The sequence below is a fragment of the Pongo abelii genome, chromosome 4 (genome assembly GCF_028885655.2).
Source record: "Pongo abelii isolate AG06213 chromosome 4, NHGRI_mPonAbe1-v2.0_pri, whole genome shotgun sequence".
Classification (NCBI taxonomy): Eukaryota; Metazoa; Chordata; class Mammalia; order Primates; family Hominidae; genus Pongo; species Pongo abelii.
In genome coordinates, this window is record NC_071989.2 from 711,001 (window position 1) to 732,518 (window position 21,518).

General features: G+C 49.3%; 1 protein-coding gene across 8 annotated transcripts in view; it reads right to left on the reverse strand.

Annotated features, from left to right (window-relative positions):
- The window catches only part of LOC129059314 (probable palmitoyltransferase ZDHHC11B), a 65,859-nt gene that overhangs the window by 22,359 nt on the left and 21,982 nt on the right, over positions 1 to 21,518 (reverse strand). For 6 of the 8 annotated variants that reach the window (XM_054555316.1, XM_054555318.1, XM_054555321.2 and 3 more), the window contains 4 exons: positions 20,312 to 20,459; positions 12,331 to 12,446; positions 8,719 to 8,753; positions 875 to 962 (listed from right to left, as the gene is read on the reverse strand). In XM_054555316.1, coding sequence (XP_054411291.1) covers positions 875 to 962; positions 8,719 to 8,753; positions 12,331 to 12,446; positions 20,312 to 20,459 — 387 coding nt within the window. The remainder of the gene's footprint in view (positions 1 to 874; positions 963 to 8,718; positions 8,754 to 12,330; positions 12,447 to 20,311; positions 20,460 to 21,518) is intronic. The other 2 variants (XM_054555324.2, XM_054555323.1) reach the window with 1 other exon arrangement.

Consider the following 21,518-nt stretch of genomic DNA (forward strand, 5'->3'; position numbering starts at 1 on the left):
CAGAAGTTCCAAACCAGCCCAGGCAACAGAGTGAGACCCCATCTCTTAAGAAATAAGAAATAAATTGGCTGGGTGTGGTGGCACATGCCTGTAGTTTCAGCTACTCGGGAGGCTGAGGTGGGAAGATCGCTTGAGCCCAGGAGGTGGAGGCTGCAGTGAGCCATTATCCCACCACTGTAATCCATGCTGGGTGACAGAGTGAGATCCAATCTCTAAAAAATAAATAACGACCCAGTAGAAACCGCTGGAAGCTGACCCCAGAGCAGGAACAGAAATATGTGGCCCTAAAGCTGGTAGCCACACAGGGCTTTTCCCGTGAAGGACGGACACAGAGTCCATGTAACACACACACACCATTCACACACATATACATGTGACCACATACCACACACAAAACCACAGCCACATAACCACATATCCCCACATATGTGCACACGGGACCACACACACATCTCTATTCCCATCTGTCCCCTACACACAGTCTTTCCTGAGCATTTTATTTTAAAACCACAGCACGTGGCTTCTGCCATGGCTACCAATTTCCCTCCATCCTTTATCACAGCACGGTCCCTCACCGCATGTTCTGGGCACTTCAGAGCCTGCCCTGGGCATCTGCCCATCACCGCAGCCTGATGGTGGCGCTCCAGTGCTGGGGGCTCCCGCTTTGGTACCCGTCTGGATCTGTCACCCACAGCTCCTCTCACTCCATCGCTCTTCTGTGCGCCACCCACCATCATTCCCATGTGAGCAGCACCCTTGGACACAGAGTGCTTCCATTCTGAATACTACCTTAACCTCAGCTTGGGGGACCTCGGACCACACATTCTGCACATGGCCCTGTCCTTGGGGTGCATCACTGGTGACTGCAACTTACCCGTGCCGTCGAACCCCTGTCCGGGTTTACTGAAGTGCAGAAGTGACATGGGCACTTGTAAATCAGCAGGGAGCTCTTAGCCTTGACTCTGGTGGGGCAGGAAGGAGGAGAGAAACTCATCTCAGCTTTGTAGGGGGGCTCAGGGTGGCACTGGAGGCTGCACCGCGTCGTGTCAGCACCACTGCTGTGAGGCGCATGTGTCTCAGAAACTTGTAGACCAGCAGCTCCTGGGAGGTTGTCTGAGTGCTCTCGAGTTATGCACAGTGGCAAGTGTAAGAAGCTTCTCGTGTAAAGGACTATGACTCTTTGCCACTGGGACGATGCAAAGCAGTGCCTCCACCCACCGTGTGAGACCTGCCCTGCACCAGTGCCTAAGACAGGTTCTGAAGAGTGATGGCAGATGGGAGACAGGTCTGATGTGCAGCTCCCACATGGAGAGACAGAACAGCATTTGGAGACTCATACTGTGGCCTTTCATTCCAGGAACCACCACAGCAGCACACCAGAAAAAACAAAAAAAGGCACAGAGCCTTTGGAAGATGCCATAGGCCACTGCAAATTCCACAGAACAGGTGACAACTCTGCTGCTGTCTCGAAAGCGCCACCTCCTGGCTGGAGGCCAATCAGCTCAGGACATGACAGCAACTCATGACAGAACAACCCTGCTCCTAGGAAGGAGAAAACAAGAGCTTATTCCACCTCCTGCAACATCCTGGATAACCAGAGGTCCCGAGTCTGCCCATGTGACAATTTCACTGCTAGAATAACTAGCCTCTGAGAAAGTCAGCATAGGAAACCTATCGACCGCCGAGGACCTCCGCAGAGTCCACTTCAGTCCCCTGTCACCTCCACTGGAGCAGGTGCTAGCATCCACAGCTGGGAGACCTGAGGACGGATCACATCACAGGACTCTGTGCAGACATTCCCCAGCACCAGCCTGGTAGCCCTGCTGGGTGGAGAGACCCAGAAGAACATTAGCAATCACTGCTGTCTGGTTTGTAGGAAGCTCCATCTCTAGGGGAAGGGGAAGTGCACAAATCAGGGACCACCCCAGGGGACTAAAGAATCTGAGCAGCAGCCCTTGAGTTCCAGATTTTCCCACTGAAATAATCTACACACATGAGAAGGAATCAGACAAGTAATCCTGGTAATATTATGAAACAGGGCTCTATTCCACCCTCAAAAGAGCACACTAGCTCCCCAGTGAGAGATCCAAGCTAAGAAGAAAATCAGAATTGCCGGAAAGAATTCAGAAGGTTGATTATTAAACTACTCAAGGAGATACCATAGAAAGGTGAAACCAACTTAAAGAAATTTGAAAATCAATACAGGATATAGATGAAAAATGCTCCAGGGAAATAGAGATCCTAAAGAAAACACAGTCACAACTTCTGGAACAAAAGACACACTAAGAGAAACAGAAAATGCACTGGAAACTTTCAACAGCAGGATCTAACAAGTAGAACAAAGAACTTCAGAACTCAAAAACAAGACTTTTTAAATAACCCAGCCAGACAAAGAGGAAAAAAATAATTTTAAAAAAGAACAAAGCCTCCAAGAACTTAGGGATTATGTTAAACAGCCAAACCTAAAAATAGTGTTCCTGACAAAGCAGACAAATCTACAAGTTTGGAAAACTCATCTGAGGAAATAATCAAGGAAACCTTCCCTGGCCTTGCTAGAGTTCTAGACATCCAAAGACAAGAAGCTCAAAGAATGCCTGGGAAATTCATTGCAAAAAGATCATCACCGAGGCACATAGTCATCAGGTTATCTAAAGTCAAGACAAAAGAAACAATCTTAACAGCTGGGAGGCAAAACATCAGGTAACCTCTAAAGGAAAACCTCTCATATTAGCAGAAAATTTCTCAGCAGAAACTCTACACACTAGAAGGGATTGGGGTCCTATCTCTAGCCTCTTCAAACAAAATAATTAACAGCCAATAATTTTGTATTCAGTAAAACTATGTCACCTAAATGAAGTAGAGATAATGTGTGTTTCAGAACAACAAATGCTGAGAGAACTAGCCACTAACAAGTCAGTCCTACAAGAAACACTAAAAGGAGTTCCAAATCTTAAACAAAACCTCAAAATACACCAAAACAGAACCTCCTTAAAGCATAAATCTTACTGGACTGAGAAAACAGTAACACAAATTAAAAAACCAAGGTATTCAGGCAACAACTAGCATGATCAATAAAACAGTACCTCACATCCAAATGCTAACACTGAATGTAAATGGCCTATAAGCACCATCTAAAAAATACAGAGTGGAAGAATGGAGAAAAATCCACCAACCAAGTATCTGCTGTCTTCAAGAGATGCACCTAATGTATAAGGACTGAAATAAACTTAAGGTAAAGGGGCGGAAAATATATTCCATACAAATGGAAACCAACAGCAGGCAGGAGGAACTATTCTGATACCAGACTCAACAGACTTTAAAGCCACAACAGTTAAGAAAGACAAAGAGCAACATTATACGATGATAAAACAATCACTCCAAAAGGAAAAATATCACAATCCTAACTATATATGCACCTAACGAGGGACCTCCCAAATTTATAAAACAATTCTTACTGGACAGAAGAAATGAGACTGATGAAAACACAATTATAGTGACGGACACAATACCGCACCGATAGCACTAGACAGGTCATCAAGACAGAAAGTCAACAAAGAAACAATGAACTTAAACTATATCCCAGAACAAAAGGACTTGACAGATATTTACAGAACATTCTACCCAACAACTGCAGAATGTACATTCTTTTCATCAGTACATGGAACATTCTCCAAGATACATCATATAACAGGCCACAAAACAAGTTTCAATGAATTTAAGAAAATCAGAATTACATCAAGTATGTTTTCAGACCACAGGGGAATAAAATGGATAATTAACTCCAAAAGGAACCCATGAAATTACACAAATATGTAGAAATTAAATGACTGCTTCTGAATGATCTTTGGGTCGACAATGAAATCCATAGGGAAATTTTAAAGTTCTCCAAACTGAATAACTGTCACAAAACTTATCAAAACCTCTAGGACACAGCAAAAGCGATGCTAAAAGGAATGTTCACAGCATTAAATGGCCACATCAAAAAGACTGAAAGAGCACAAACAGACAATCTAAGGTCACACCTGAAGTAACCAGAGAAATAAGAACAAATTAAACCCAAACCCAGCAGAAGAAAAGTAATAACGAACATCAGAGCAGAACTAAATGAAATTCAAACAAACAAACAAAAAAACCACAAAAGATACATTAAAAAGCCAGTTTTCTGAAAAGACAAACAAAATTGATTGAACATTAGCAACATTAAGCAAGAAAAGAAAAGATCCAAATAAGCTCAATTAGAAATGAAATGAGAGATAGCACAACTGATACCACAGGAATACAAAAGATCATTTAAGGCCAATAGGAACACCATTATGCACACAAACTAGAAAATCCAGAGGAGACGGATAACTTCCTGGAAATATACAACCCACCTAGATTAAATCAGGAAGAAATAGAAAATCTTAACAGATTAATAACAAGTAGTGAGATTGAAACAGTAATAAAAAAATTGCCAACTAAAATATCCGGGATGTACTCACAGCTGAATTCTATTAGGCATCCAAAGAAGGACTGGTACCAATCTTATGAAACTATTAGAAAAGATAAAGAGGGAATCCTCCATAAATCATTCTATAAAGCCAGTATCACCTTAATACCCAAACCATGAAAGGACATAGCAAAAAGAGAAAACTACAGACCAATATCCCTCATGAATATAGATGCAAAAATCCTCAACAAAATACTAGCTAACCAAATCAAACAGCATAGCAAAAAGATGATAACACCATGGTCAAGTGGGTTTCATACCAGGTATGCAGGAATGGTTTAATATATGCAAGTCAACAAATGTGATACCTCACATAAACAGAATTAAAAAAAATCAGAGATCATCTCAATAGATGCAGAAAAATCATCTGACAAGCTCTGCCATCCCTTTACAAATAGAACACTCATCAAAATCAGCACAGAAAGGACATACCTCAAGGTAATAAAAGCCCTCTATGACAAACCCACAGCCAACATTATACTGAATGGGGAAAAGTTGAAAACATTGCCCCTCAGAACTGGAATAAGACAAGGATGCCCACTTTCACCACTTCCTTTCGACACAGTACTGGCAGACCTAGCCAGAGCAATCACAGAAGAGAAAGAAAAGGCATCCAAATTGGTAAATAGGAAGGCAAATTGTCCCTGTTCACTGATGATATGGTCATATACCTAGAAAACTCTAAATACTCATCCAAAAAGCTCCTAAATCTGATAAATGAATTCAGTAAAGTTTCAGGATACAAAATCAATGGACACAAATCAGTAACATTGCTGTGTGCCAACAATGACCAAGCTGAGAATCAAATGAAGAAGTCAACCCCTTTTGCAACAGCTGAAAAAAAAAACAACTTAGGAATATACCTAACCCAAAAGATGAAATATCTCTACATGGAAACCACAAAAACCTGCTGAAAGTGAACATAGAAAACACAAATAAATGGAAACACATCCCAGGCACGTGGATGGGCAGAATTACTATTGTGAAAATGACCGTACTGCCAAAGCAATCCACAAATTCAATGCAATTCCCCTCAAAGCAGAATCATCTTTCTTCACAGAACTAGAAAAAACAATCCTAAAATTCATATGGAACCAAAAAAGACCCCAGATAGCCAAGGAAGACTAATCAAAAAGAACAAATCTGGAGGCATCACATTACCTGAGTTCAAACTATACTACAAAGCTACAGTTATCAAAACAGCAGGGTACTAATATGGAAATAGGTGTGTAGATCAATGGAACAGAATAGAGAACCCATAAATAAAGCCAAATACTTGCTGCCAATCGATCTTCAACAAACAAACAAAAAACATCAAGTGGGGAAAGGACATCCTATTCAATACATGGTGCTGGGATAATTCACAAGCCACATGTGGAAGAATGAAGCTGGATCCTCACCTCGCACCTTTTACAAACATCAACTGAGGATGGATAAAAGGCTTAAATGTAAGACCTGAAAGCATACAAAAATCTACAAGATATCATCAGAAAAACTTTTCTAGGCATTGACTTTGGCAGAGCTCATGAGAAAGAATCCAAAAGCAAATGCAACAAGAACAAAGATAAATAGATGCAATTTATCTTAATTTATCTTTATTTTAAATAAGTACCTTCTGCACAGGAAAAGAAGTAATAAGCAGACTAAATAGAACCCACGGAAAGGAAGAAAATATTCACAATCTGTACATCTGACAAAGGACAAATATCCAGAATCTAAAAGGAACTCAAACAAATCTGCAAGAAAAAAACCAAATCATCCAATTGGGTGTGGTGGCTCATGCCTGTAATCCCAGTCCTTTCAGAGGCTGGGGCAGGCAGATCACTTGAAGTCAAGAGTTCAAGACCAGCCTGGCCAACATGGTGAAACTTGTCTCTACTAACAATACAAAAATTAGCTGGGCATGCTGGTGGGTGCCTGTAATCCCAGGTCCTTGGGCGCCTGAGGCAGGAGAATCGCTTCAACCCAGGAGGCAGAGGTGTCAGCGAGCCAAGATCATGCCCCTGCACTCCAGCCTGGGTGACAGAGTGAGACTGTCTCAAACAAACAAACAACAAAACCAACCCCATCAAAAAGTGTGCAACATTCATGAAGAGACAGTTCTCAACAGAAGATATACAAATGGCCAACAAGCATAGGAAAAAATGCTGAACATCACTAATTAACAGGGAAATGCAAATAAAATCCATAATGCAATACCACCTTACTCCTAGAGGAATGGCCATAATTTAAAAAATAAAGAAATAACAGATGTTGGCACGGATGTGGTGAAAAGGGAACACTTTTACACTGCTAGTGAGAATGTAAACTAGTACAACTACTATAAAAAACAGTACGGAGATTCTGTAAAGAACTTAAAGGTAGAAGTATCATCTGATCTAGCAATCCCACTACTGGCTATCTACCCAGAAGAAAAGAAGTTATCTTATGAAAAAGATACTCGCACCCACATGTTTATAGCAGCATAGTTTGCAATTGCAAAAATACAAAACCGGCCTAAAACAAATCAGTGGATAAAGAAAATGTGATATATATTTGTGATCTGTATATATGTATATACCATGGAATACTACTCAGCCATAAAAAGGAATGAAATATCAGCACTCACACAACCTGGATGGAGTTGCAGACTATTATTCTAAGTGACGTAACTCAAGAATGAAAAACCAAACATCGTAGTATCTCACTTATAAGTGGGAGCTACGCTACGAGGATGGCAAGGCATACGAATGATGTAATGGGCTTTTGGGACTCAGGGGGAATGATGAGAGGAGGGTGACGGATTAAAGACTACACATTGGATACAGCATACATTGCTCGGGTGGTGGGTGAACCAAAATCTCAGAAATCAACACTAAAAATCTTTTCCATGCAACCAAACACCTTGTTCCCCAAAACTATTGAAATAAAATAAAAATAAAAATTATAACTAGGCCTGGCGTGGTGGCTCACGTCTGTAATCCCAGCACTTTGGGAGGCCAAGGCGGGCAGATCACGAGGTCAGGAGATCGAGATCATCCTGGCTAACAGGGTGAAACCCATCTCTACTAAATATGCAAAAAAAAAAAAAAATTAGCCGTGAGGTGGCCGGCGCCTGTAGTCCCAGCTACTCGGGAGGCTGAGGCAGAAGAATGGCATGAACCCGGGAAGTGGAGCTTGCAGTGAGCTGAGATCACACCACTGCACTCCAGCCTGGGTGACAGAGCAAAATTCCATCTCAAAAAATAAAAATAAAAATAAAAAAGCTATAACTATATAAGCAAAGAGTATTGGAGGATATTTGTATAACCTTAGAGTAATGAAGACTATTTAAAGCAAGACAAATAGAAATGTTAACAAATTTGGCTTCAGAAAAGTTCACAACCTCTACACTGTGAAAGATCCCATAGGGTTCCTAATATGCAAAGAGCTGTTACGTTTGATAATCCAAATAGCCCAACTGTTGAACGTTAATTCACACAACAAAAATTGTAAAATGGTCAAAACATGAAAAAATGTTCAGTCGTAATTGTAGTAAGGAAATGCATATTAAAATATTATATATTTTCTTTGAATAAAACTAAGCATACTGTTAGTATCTCATGCTGAGAAGAGCGACAGGGTTGAATGAAGTGTGAGCTGCTCCACCCGTTTGAGAAAGTCGTCAGAAAGAGTCTGTGAAGATTGAAAATGCGCGTGCCCTTTGACTCTTAGCTTCCAAAATAAAACGAACTGCACTGCACAACACTGGCCCAAAGACGCTTCTTGAAACCCTGTTTGTGAAGCCAGCCCTGGCCCTGTTTGGCGGGGCTGCGGGGTCAAGGCACCCCCAGTGCTCCCATTTACTTAGCACCTTGACTCAGGAACAGGTTGGACTCTCAGAGCTTACAATTTCTACGAAATGCTATTAGAGATCATAAGAAATACATTCAGACTCACAACTACACATGTGTTCATGGAGAGATGTAGAAATAAATAAGTGGGTCTTATTCTTGTGTGTTAGTTTAGATTTTAGTTATGAAGAAGGGAGTGAAGAATGTAGTTTCTGCAAGTAAGACAAGCACATTGAGATAGATAATTTGGTATAATTTAACAACATTAAACAAAACTGTTTTATCTTCTACTGCATCATCCCATGATTTCAAAATGTCTCATCATAGGTGAATTATTTTCCAAAGTCATTTGAGTTAAGAAAAGAATACAGCTATTCTTCAGAGTGACCAAGCTACTGCAGGAAGCTTGCAACTTACCCCTGTGCAGATGAGCCCAGGGCGCCGTCTCCTTGCTGTGGGGCAAATGAAAATTCGTCACATGAAAAAAGAAGTTGTTGACATGCAGCTGATTCTTACGTAAAAGTCACGTCTATTATTCCTGGGTTTTGAGGAATGGTACCTGGAGTTCTCTTGGGTCCTGAGTTTAGATCTCAGAACCACTTACGTGTGCACGCATTTTCATTTCTCTCTGGTGAGGAACTGGGAGTGGGATTCTGGTCATATATTAGACATTTATCTTTTAAAGAAATGCCAAACTGCTTTCCAATGTGGTAGCACTTTACACCCTCATTTACCTCCCACTAGCAAAAAACGCAGGAGACTTGCAATTTCTCTACAACTTCACCAACCCTCGGTGGTGTCTGTCTTTTTGATGACAGGCATTCTCCTGGGTGTGTGCTAGTGTCTGATTGTGGTTTCACTTTGCAGCTGCCTGATGTAGAATGATGTGGAGCATAGTTTTCCATGTGCTTATGTGGCATCCACGTAGCTATACATCTACATCTACCTTGGTAAGGAGTTTGTTCAAATCTTTTGCCCATTTTTTAGATGTATGTATGTATTTTTATTTATTTTTGTAGAGATGCTCAGGCTGGTCTTGAACTCCTGGCCTCAAGCAATCCTCTTGCTTGGCCTCCCAAAGCACTGAGATTATAGGTGCTTCCCATTGTGTCCAGCCCTCTTGCCCATTTGAAAAACTGGGTTTTCTGTTTGTTTATGTTTTTGTCTGTTGTTTTTTTACAATTGCACTTTGAAAGCTCTTTGTGTCTTTGTGTCTTTGTGTATTCTGGACATCAGTTTAAGACTTGAAAATATTTTGTTTGCCTGTGGCTTGCACAGGAACGAACACCTGGCTTTATTGTGCTTCGCTTTACCGCACTTCACAGATACTGTGTTTTTTCACAAATTGAGGGTTTGTGGTGACCCTGGTCAAGCAAGTGTGTCGGCGCCATTTTCCCCGCAGTGTGTGCTCACTTCAAGCGTCTGTGTAAGCAGCTTTTAGCAATAAAGCACTTTTCATTCAGATACATAGTTTTAGACATAATGCTGTTACACACATGTCATGTAAATAACTTTTATAAGCACTGGGAAACCAGCAATTCATGTGACTTGTTTTACTGAGATGTTCACTTCATTGTGGCTTTCTAAAACCAAACCTGCAATATCTCTCAGGTGTGCCTGTATTTTCATTTTCTTTAATGGTGACTTTTGAAGAGCAAATATTTTCAATTTTGGTAAAGTCCAAACGATGATTTTTTTCTTTAATAGGCAGTGATTTTGGTATCAGATCAAAGAAAAGCTTTGTCTCACTAAAGATCACAGAGATTTCATTCTATGCTTGTTTCTAGAAGTGTTCTATGTTCAGTTTTTAAGTTGAGGTGTCAGATGGATTTGGGGCTAATTTTTCTGTGGGGAATGAAGTGATCCTGGGTAATCTTTGTACAGGTATGAAGAACTCAATCATTCTTTCTTCTTTTCCATGTGGATATCCAATTGTTCTAGTACCACTTGTTGAACTATAATTTCTCCCCATTTAATGATTTTAGTACCGTTATTTAAAGTCAATTGACCATATATGAAAGCTTTAACTTTGGACCTTTCTTCTGGTCCATTTCTCTATATCTGTCTCTGTCGGCGCCACACTGTTTTTGTTACTGTAGCTTTACGTCACTCTCTATGTCAGTGCCACCTGTCTTTAGTGCTACAGCTTTATAGCAAAATTTAAAGTCTGGTTGTGTAAGTTCTCCAATTTTATTTTTTCTCAAAATCATTTTGGCTAGTACAGTAGCCTAGGTCTTTTGAATTTGCATATACATTTTAGGACCACCTTGTCATTTCCGCTAAAACAGAAGCCTGCTGGGGTTCAGCAGAGATTGTGGTAAATCTGTAGATCAGTTTTGGGGAAAACTGCTCTTTTAATAGTATTTTTTTCCAATCTATGAATGTTGTATACCTTTTCACTTAATAGAGCGTCTCTGACTTCTCTCAGTCATGGTGTGTAGCTTTCAGTGTACATATTTGCACAAGGTTTATTAAATTTATTCTTTTTTATTAGATTGTGCAAGGAAGTTTTAAAAACATAACCCGGATTTTTCATTGCTGGTGGATAGAGATGTGCAAGTGTGTACTTTAATATGTGCCCCACAACCTTGTTAAGCGATTTTATTATCTTAACTAGGTCTTAATACATACTTTTTAGGTTTCGTTGCTTGCAAATAAACACAGTTTTACTTCGTATTCTGTGTGCCTTCATTTTCCCTGCTGCGCTGGGCTGGCCGGAATGTTCCGGCGACATCAGCAGTGGGAGGAAGGGGCGTCATCACCTGTGCCCAGCCTCCAAGAGAGGGTCACCAGCCTTTCACCAGGAAATGTCATGTCAGGTACACAGGGTGCTTTCCTATCATTCCTAGGTCACTGAGAGTTGTTAAAAATCATGAATGGGAACTTGCTGTTAACAAACCCTTTTCTGCATTGATTGGCAAGATTGCATGGTTACCGTTCTCTATTGGACTAACATGCTGAGCTGTAGTAATTGATTTCTAGGCCTTAAGCCACTGCTTACCCCTGGAGTGACATCACTTGGCCACAGTGCACAGTGATGCTGTGCCCCGTGCTGCTCCATTTGGTTTGCCAAGGTCTTATCAGTGATCTTTGCCTGTGTTTCCTGAATGTACTGGCTTATGAATATCTGGCTTTGGTGTCAGGTTGATAGTGGCATTGCTGAATGAGTTGGGAAGTGTTGCTTCCTTCTCTGTTTTCTGAAAGAGTCTGTGTGTAGGTGGTATTGTATTTTTTCTTAAAATCTTTGCTGGAATTCATGCATGAAGACTACAGGGCCTGGGATTTTTCTTCACTGGGAGATTTTAAATTAGTAGTTCAGTCTCTTGGCTGTTCTATGTCTATTTAGACTTTCTATGTATTCTTGAGTTAGTTATAATAATTCATGTCACTTAACTGGAAAGGGAACTAACTTCCTTAAGTTAAAAAGCATGTTTCAGGCCAGGTACAGTGGCTCATGCCTGTAATCCCAGCACTTTCGGAGGCCAAGGCGGGCGGGTCACCTGAGGCCACAAGTTTGAGACCAGCCTGGCATGTCAAAACCACGTCTCTACTAAAAATACAAAAATTAGCCGGGCGAAGTGACATACATCTGCGATCCCAGCTACTTGGGAGGCTGAGGCAGGCAAACTGTTTGAACCCAGCAGGTGGAGGCTGCAGTGAGCTGAGATTTCACCACTTCACTCCACCCTGGGCAACAGAGCAAGACTCTGTCTCAAAAAAAAAAAAGATGCAAAAAGCACATTTCAACTTTGGAAGATGTATAATGCAGTACAGAAACGTCCAGGAGACTCAGTTCCTTTCCTATCTTTGCACTAGGAAGTCATTGGTGCATGACTGGTGTTTATGTTAATAAAGACACATAGACACACCCATGCACAGAGCCTCACACACAGACACACACACTCACAGCAGAGTCCACGGGCTGCATCAGCCCTGGAGTAAAGGAGCGTGGCTGAGAGGTCCCAACCACAGAGTGACCTTAGACATTGTCCCAGGCCTCGAGAAATGGAGCAGAGAGACAGGTGGTACCTGGAGAAATCCTTCCTCCATTTGCATGTATGGATCTTTCCTCACTGCTTGATGTTTTGAACTCTCTTCTTTGCAGGTCTTAATGAGATACCCAAAGGTGGTCATCTTCTTGGCCTCTGGAAAGGGAAAAGGAGGAACAGGACAAGTTACCAGCCCTGCGGCTTTGCACGGCGCCCACAGGACAGCTCAGCAGGGCGGCCAGTGCCACTGATCCGGCCCCTGCACAGGGAGCCCGGCTCCACCCACCATGCAGGCCCTGTGAGGCCAGGATGGGTGCAGGTGCCTTGTGGGCCCAGGGCTGCAGCTCGCTGATGGTCAGCAGGAGGGGTCTGTAGCTGTCACCTGGGGACCGGTGCTGATCCACGCCCCCCCATGCCTGCCAAGGCCTCACTGAGCTGCATTGTTAGTGGTGTCAGAAGACGAGCTGCCTCTCACAGACCTGGGTCCCCCATACCATGCAGCCTGAGAGGTTGCTCCAGATCCCCTGGGATCGCTGGCAGGGGTAAGAGGCCAGCTCAGGAGGGGCTGCTCTGTCTGAGGGTCCAGGTGGCCTGCGGGGTTCCTCACATCTGGACACTGGGTGGGGCGCACCTTGGGGGATGCACAGAGACCCCGAACTCGGAGGACCACACAGTGTGGTGTCCACCCCGAGGTGCTGGCTAGCAGGTCCTGGGACCACACGCTCCTGAGGGTGCTCAGAGCCCCAGGCCCAGGAGGTGAACATGAGTGCTGTGAGTGCCACTCGGCACAGCCTCTGATGGGGCTGAGACAGGTCACCATCCCTGCAGCCCTGCACAGTGCCCACAGGACAGCTCAGCAGGCCGGCCAGAGCCCCATCCACCCGGCCTGCCCTGCGGGCAGCAAAGCAGCCCAGGGAAGCAAAGCAAAACCTGAGACACCCGTTTATCTAAAAGAGCCGTCTTAACAAACATTAATAAAATGGGCTCTGCACCTGTTTCAGCCACGAGCTTCCATGGAGGGGCCAAACTCTCCATGCTTCTTTCCCTAAACACCAACACCGTGAGAGCCGATGTTTTGTGACTATTTCTGGAGACTGGGGCGGCCGCCCACAGAGGCCTATTTGCAGTGAGGAGCAGATGGCGGTTGGCGCCCTGGGGAGCTGCCTGCGGCCAGCCCAGCCCTCACAGGATGCGTCTCACCACAGCTTCTCCCGTCCTGTGAGGTAGAGAAGAAGCTCCTGGCCGTCCTGGAGTCACTGCCCAGGGAGGCTCTGGGTCACGGGGGTGGGGACTGGCCTGGGTGTCGTGATCCCAGGCATCCTGCCTCCCGCCCACAGCAGCCGCCTGCCTGTCCTTTCATGTTTCTGCCACACCTGGTCTGGGCTTTGTGTTCAAGGAGCCCGTTGGCAAGTGCAGTGCCTGGCTCAGAGGACAGACCAGGCCATCTCCCCCAGCCACGCATGGCTTCAGGCCCACTGCCCTTCCCTGCTCCTCCACCGCCTGAGGCAAGGGCCAGCTTCTCCGCAGCACAAGTGCCATCCACACTTGTTTGTGTCTCATTCTTCATCCTCTCCCCGCAGCGTGCAGGTGACCATGCCTCACCCAAAGAAGCCTGCAGCCCCCCACGTGCTCAGCACACAGTGGGCATTGACTATTTTAACCCGGGGAAACATTTTGTACACAACGTTGGAAAAAAATGACAAGTGCGGACTTTGTATTACTGGGCAGTTTGAGCATCCGTTAATCTGAGGCACATGTGGATAAGACCATGTGGCCTCGGCCCAACCTCAGCTGATTCTCCTGTTGTGGGGGACTCACCCTGACTGAGCACCTGAGGGTGAGAGATTTCCTGATAAGGAGAGATGATGAATTCTCGGTGGAGTGAAACTCCAGAAAAGCCTTCATAGGTGGTAAATCCAAAAATATTTAAATATGAGAGATTGCTAGATAATTCTAGAAAGTACTTTTAAAAATATTCCTGATTCTAAGAGGGGTGGAGAGTTTTGAAGGAGGCCCAAATGACTTCTCACTCTTAAGGGTTTCAGCTTCAGGAACAGGCAGCCTGTAACATTCTACAAGGCAGACGTGCACCTCCATGAAGTTACATCTGAGGCTTTAGTTCCATTCCATTCAGTAAACATATCCTAAGCACCCACTCTATACAGGCACCGGCCTTGACATCCAAAACTAAAACTCTGAAAACATCACATTCAGCACTGTGAATGGAGCACTGTGAATGGGAGGCTGGGGGAGGGTGTTGAGGTCTGTGGGAAGGAGAAGCAGGGCAGCTGCGGGCAGAGGTAGTCACAGAGCAGGAGGAGCTGTGTCTGTGGCCGCCCTGAGCGTAGACCCCCCACCAGCCTTCCTGCATCAGCCTCACTCTGAGCCATGGCCCTGGAGGAGGCCGCGCCTGCCCCATGGTTCCAGGAGTTGAGGCCGGGGACTTGGATCCCACCTGTGCCTACAGGGCCTCCCTTGCAGCTGACAGCAGCCCTGTAGTCACCCCATAGGCCATCACGGAGGCCTCCAGGGCCCCCGGAGACACTGGAACCCTTACCTCCCTCTTTCCTAGGGGCTTGTCTTGAAAATCCCCAAGAAAGCGCTCTCCTGCCCCAGGACCTCAGGGGAGGGACCTCGTGCACAAAATCCACTGAGGATCAAACATGCCTGAGTGCTGCTGCGTTTCATTCCAGGGGAGCAGCGGGTCACCTGCAGGTGACAGACCCAGCCCTCCAGTCTCAGCCCGGCCTGCAGAAGAGTTGGGGCGGCCCGGCACTGCGCCCGGTTCACAGCGTGATGAGGGGCTATCCACCCGCAGCCACAGGGCCGGGCCCTGGAACCTCCATTAGCATCAGCTTGCGGCCATGGCACGGGCCCTGAGAGACCAGCAGTGGCCTGAGCTCTTGGACCCCTGGAGGTGACCCTGACACCGTGGGGCCTCGGCGAGGGCGGGCACTCACACGGTGACCCTGCACAGGTGGCAGAACTGATTCTGGATCACGTGTGCGTGTTTTGATCTGTCGAAGATGGGCATGGGCTGAGAATAGTTCTTCTTGAGTCTGACATTGGAGTCGGCCGGGTCGATGCAGGAGGCGATCAGGTGGACGACGAGGTGGAAGGAGAAGATCCCCCGGTCACCTGGCATGTCAAGGAAGAACCTGGCCCAGGGCCTGGTCAGCCTGGCACGAGGCATCCCCGTGAGGCCCAAGGTCCCAGAGGAGGCGCGGCCGCCGGTCAGCCCTGCTCACCCAGCCCTGCACACCTGGCCCTGTACACTCGGCCATGCACACACAGCCCTACACACCCAGTCCTGCACACTTGGCCCTGTTCACCCAGCCCTGCATACCTGGTGCTGCACACACAGCCCTGCTCACCCAAGCCCAGAGGAAACGAGGCCACCCATCAGCCCTGCACACACAGCCCTGTGCCACTCGGGGACCGGGAAGTTTGTCCCCATGCCCCTTTTTGTTCATCCCTGTTGGACACAGGGCAAATTCCCCGCAGAAAGCACCACACCCTCAGAGTCTCGGCCAGCCCAGCCACACACAGTGACCCCAAAACCCTTTACAGGTTGAGGCACAGAGCAGGGCCACAGGAGGGACACCCCAGGTGTAAACACAGCCAGATGCAGCCCCAGAGGCCCTGGAGAAGCCTGGGTTCTTTCATACCAGAGACCCCTCAGCACTGGGAGAGAAGCACAGCCTCAGAGAGCAGGAGCAGGGGGAGGAGGGAGGGAGCTGCACAGCCTACCCGCTCCCTCTAGACCCCAGACAGCTCGCTCAGGGACCCTCTCCGTGAGACTAGCTCAGGGAAACCCCCCCCCAGACTCACTCAGGGACCCCCGACTCACTCAGGGCCCCTCTGGACTCTCTGAGGGACTCCAGACTCTCTCGAGGACCTCAGACTCACTCAGGGACCCTGGGCCTCTGTCTTGAGCCCTCTGGGCTCGGAGCCTGGCTGCGGGGGCACTGGGGAGAGGGTCCTTGTCCCCTGGAGCCAGGAGAAGCTGGGCTCCCCGTGACTGGGATGTCAGCTCCCGCCCTCAGATCCTGGCTCCCTCCTCCTCCTCTCACCCTGGGACCAACACAGACTCCCCATGGCAACCAAATAGAGGGGGTGGAGTGCGGGGCCCTCCCGTCACCCTGCCTGGCCCTGGACCGCCTTCTAGCCAGGAGTTCAGGGTTGACAGCCATCTCCGCAGGGCAGCCCAGAGGCCCTCGCAGTGTGGCCTAAGCTTGGCATGGAAACGCAGGCTGCCGACCTGCGGGGCACGGCGCTGTTCCTCCTTGGCACCAGGGGCAAGGAAGAAGGTGCTGGCCATGTGCAAAAAGCCACGTAGGGATTTTAGCAGAAGGCTGCCAGCAGGGCGGGTCCTGCGCCAGGCCAGGGGGCTGCTGTCCCTCCTGACAGAGCCCTTCTCCGGAGCCCCCTCAGGCTAACGTTGGGACAGCTTCGCTGCTGCTGGGCTCACCCTCAGCCTCATCCTGGCACCACCTTGGGGCATGGGGTTAGGGTTTTTATGCAGCAGTCCTTCCCTCACGAGGGTCCCGTAAGAAGTGTGCTGCAATGCGTGGGAAGCCTGAGTGTGAAGCTGGTTCCGACCGAAATGCAGACACAGGTGCCGAAGCCCTCAGCAGGATGCGCCGCACACCCTGCATCTTCCAGGCACCCACGCGGCCCCGGGCCCTGGGTGCTTCTGTGTGTGAGCTACGGAGGAGGCTCTGTGCGTGCAAACATGGCTGCAAGGAGGATAGGCGAGAATGATCTGGATGCCAAGGGGATGGGACTGGGGAGCTGCTGCCCAGGCTGGGGTGCAGTGGGAGCTGGGCAGTGCGGCAACGGGGCCAGCCAGGCCCTGGGGGACTCACATGGGGGCCAGGACTGATCACACACCTGCAGTTGCCACTCTGATCCCATCATGGTAGAGGAGAGGCCTGCAGGGGCCCCACCCGAGTGGGGAGTGGACTGAGGCTGCAGGGGCTGTAAAGGGTGTGGGTCAGCCGGGCCGGGCACATAGCTCACTGTCCAGCTGGTGACACTGACAAGACCGAGCCTGCATCCCGGCTGTTTTCCCGGTGTACCCGCTCCCTGCAGGCTGAGCTGGGGACACTGCACTATTTATGTGGTCGCCGGGGCAACAGGGATCTCGTCTGGAGCCTTGGGACGCTATCGGTGGCAGCTGAGGACAATGAGACGAGGCAGGAAGCTGCACTGTGGTCCAGGGGCAGCCCCTTCCTCTGCAGAGCTGGAGCACCACTTCCCTCACTGGAAACCAGTGGCAGGGAGGGTGGGGCCAGGCAGGGCCTCTGCACAGGCAGCAGGTGAAGCTCAGGCTGAGGACGCTCCCCCAGGCCCTTGGTCACTACATCCGACTGCAGCCTCACATTCTCCGGGCTTCGCACACAGAAGCCCACTGCCAGGGAGACGGTGCTGCTGCAGGGGGCCACCAGGAGACAGCCTGGGGATGGTGTGGCCCTAACCGGGACCCATTGACTTCCCTGTGGAGGAGCTCAGGGCTGTCCTGAGCCTCAACTTGCCAGGCAAACCCCGTGGAGCTGCCTGAGCCCATTCCCGAGCCAGTCCCCAAACCTGCGGGCACCGTGGCCAGGCAGTCACCCTGAAGGCGTCCACCCAGAAACAAGGGTTTAGCTGGCAAGGGATCCCCCCAAGATTCCAGGGCAGTGTCTTCACCTGGACAGTTCCATGGGACTCAAAGCTTTTTTCATGAGAACCAGGTTGAAGTAAATCTTTCACCGCACACTAGGGTGCCCTGCTGTCCATCGGCCGCACTTTGGCCAGCGAGGTCCGCGCTCTGCGGGTGGGCTTGGGTCATCCTACTGGGACATCCGTCACCCACAGGAATGATGCTGGTGACCTTAAATTGGCTATGTTTTGCCCAGACTGACCCAGCTAGCCACTCTGCCCATCACCCTCGGGTAACCCTTCCTGAGCTGGCGGGGAGCCCCGGGATAGAGATGACACGGAGCACCATATTCTCAATTTTCTCTGCTTCTACTTTCACATTTAATTTTATCCCGGTAATGTTTCATGTTCCAATGAGCAATAAAAAGTAAAAGAAGTAGAGTAAGTGTCTCCCTTTCATCACCGAAACTGCCTGCCCTCTGGAAGTTTCGGTCTCAAGCTGTCATGAGAACCGTAGCTATGCTGGAACCTCCCCTAGCAACAATCTGTATTTTGTAAATAAACAGGGCCGCAGCCCCAGCCCAGGACACACGCCCTGCACCCTTTGTAACACTGCTAACCTTTCCCCCGCCCTGTTCTGCAGGCAGGAAGAGAGGAGGTGGAGAGTGAGCCCACAGCCCCTACTCCTGGGGCCCAGCGCGGTCACGCCTTATTGTCTTATCAATCCCTGCGGGGCTCAAAGCTGACACTTGCCACCAAAGGCGCAGCACCACTCCATGCTGGTGAATCTTCCACTGCGGCTGCCAAGCTCGTGCTGCCCTGGGCCACAGCACAGGACTTTGCTGGGAAGAGATTTCTCCAGATTAAACAGAGTTACCCAGATTCCAATCCATTCCACACAACAGGCCCTACAGATGCTGCGGCGGCGGCGGAGCCTGTTTCCCTTTGCAGAAGAACAGACACGGGCACATGGGCACTGAGGCATGCTCTGGAAGGGCCCATACACGAGGCCGCTGGATGGTTGACCAAGCCTGGCACTCAAATGTCCGCCTAACCTGGGGTCTTTATTCCATTTCTTCCCCACTTTCCACAACACAGCATCCCTCACCCTGCACCTGACCTCCCCTGGGGTCAGGGGCTGCAGCCACGGGGCCTGGGTGGTCACTTCCCAGACCCGCCTGGGTCCCTGCAGGTGCCAGATAGCACAGGCACCCTCCAGTGGCCACAGTGCAAAGCCACATGCTGCTGGCCAAGGGGCCCGAGGGGGTCACTGAGGCGCGGGCACGGGGAGTGCAGCCGGGGATGCCGTCCTGAGCCCAGTGCCGGCCAGCAGGAGGGGCAGCACAGACAAGGGCTGGGACACCAAGGGCTCCTTTAGAAATGGAGATCCAAGTGTGGAGTGGGGGGTACAGGGGAGCCACAGAGGGTTCACCTACCAGAGAGCAGGCGACAGCTCAGAGGCACGCGTGGCCAAGCCATGGGCCAAAGGAAGAGTGGAGAGAAGGGATTCTAACAGCACATAAGGAACAGCCAGGTGTGGAGGGTCGACGCGATCCCCCACATAGGTCCAAGCCCTAACCCGCAGCACCTGTGGATGTGACCTCACTTGGAAATAGGGTCTTTGCAGATAATCCTGTTAGGGCAAGGTCTTTTCGGGTAGGCCCTACTCCAATGACTGGCAACTTTACAAAAATGGGAACCCAACGGCAGCAGACACACGCAGAAAAAAGACAGTGTGAACACGAGAAGACAAGCCACAGAGAGCGGCCAGAACCGTCCCCTCCAGCAGCTTCAGGGGGAGCAGGGTGCAGCCAGTACCCGATTCCAGACCCCGGGCCCCAGAACTGTGAGACCAGATATGTCTGCTGTTGCAGGCACCCAGTTTTTGGTCCTTTGTGATGGCAGCCCCAGGACACGCCGCGGCCACCTGGTGATGCTGAGGGAGAGAGACAGATGGCAGCCAGAGCAGCAGGGGAGGGGCTACCTTCCTCTGCAGAGCATGCACTGGGCCATGCGGTAGAATCACAGATGGAAACACCGCATTTTACACCCCCAGCGTAACTGTGATTCAGATGAGGGTTGCAACAAAAAGCGACATACCTGAGACTCAGAGTCCACATGTGCACCACTCCGGACTGGCAGGGGCAGGGACCCGGTCCACCCTCCCAAGGAACCGCTGCGTCCCCACCTACAGGGCCTCCTGACAGTGCAGTGGGACAGGCCAACACCACCCGTGCAGCGTTCTTCTGAAACTGCTCAGCCTCAACCACACAGACCCCCAGGTGGTGGAGCAAGACACTGGTCTGGATATGCCATGACACTGTGGTCAAGAAGATACCAGCAGCTGCCAGGAAAACGTAGGCGGGCGCTGTGCTGACCTAAACACACCAAGAGACTCCGTCGCAACATGCCCAGAACCTTGGCTGGATTCTGGATTAAAAATCCTCTCAGGCACATCCGGCGGCTGTTGGAGAATGTTGACGTGGACTGCCTCGGCCACGGTCCGATCACGGCCTGTCTTCTCACCTGCCATGAAGGTACAATACAGGAGGACACCTGTGTCTGGAGGGCATGTACTGGAGCAGGGCGGCGGGCCATGCAGCACGGGGTTAGTGACTGTGGGCTTCAGTGACATCCTCACCCCTCACTGCAGGACACCCGGGGCCAATGGGGCTGCCGTGCAGCTCTGTGGGTCTGTGGATTTCTGGGCCCTGGAGGTGGAGGGGGCCATCTAGGACCCAGACTTTGGGGTGTGGGAACTCGGGGACGTAGGTGGAGAATTCGGAGGCTGGGCCACAGCAGAAGCTGGGCCAATGGCAGGGGATCTTGGGGAACGCCAGCAGGGCCACAGGGTAAAACCTTGGGCCTGGCAGAGACAGGCCACTACTCAGAACTACGATCTGTCCTCCTGACGAGTGGAGGGGCGCAAGGCTGGCAGTGTGTGCCGGGTGGACACATGGGTTGCCACATTCCAGCACCCCCCATGGTAGAAGCCTGAACCCCCACATGTGTGTCCACGCCTTAGACCCCCATGGAACCCCCACTCTGGTGACTGGGCACACTCAGGGCCTCTCAGAAAAGGCCTCCTCTTGGGAAGTGAGCACTGCTTCCCTAAATCCCCTAGGATTGGGAAGGCCACGGAGCAGACAGGGGGACACAAAGTCTTCTGCTCACAGCCCTGGACGGCAACTCACAGCCCAGATGGCCACTCCCAGCTCCGGATGGCCACTCACAGCCCAGACGGCCACTCCCAGCCCCAGACGGCCATTCATAGCCCCAGACTGCCACTCACAGCCCTGGACAGCCACTCCTAGCCCCAGACGGCCACTCAACTCACAGCCCTGGGCAGCCACTCACAGTCCTGGCTAGCCAGTCACAGTCCCAGCCAGCCACTCACAGCCCCGGATGGCCACTCACAGCCTCGGATGGCCAGTCACAGCTGGACGGCCACTCACAGCCCCAGACAGACATTCCCAGTCCCAGACGGACACTCCCAGCCCTGGACAGTCACTCGCAGTCCTGGAGGGTCACTCACAGCCCTGGACAGACACTCCCAGCCCCAGACAGACACTCCCAGCCCCGGAC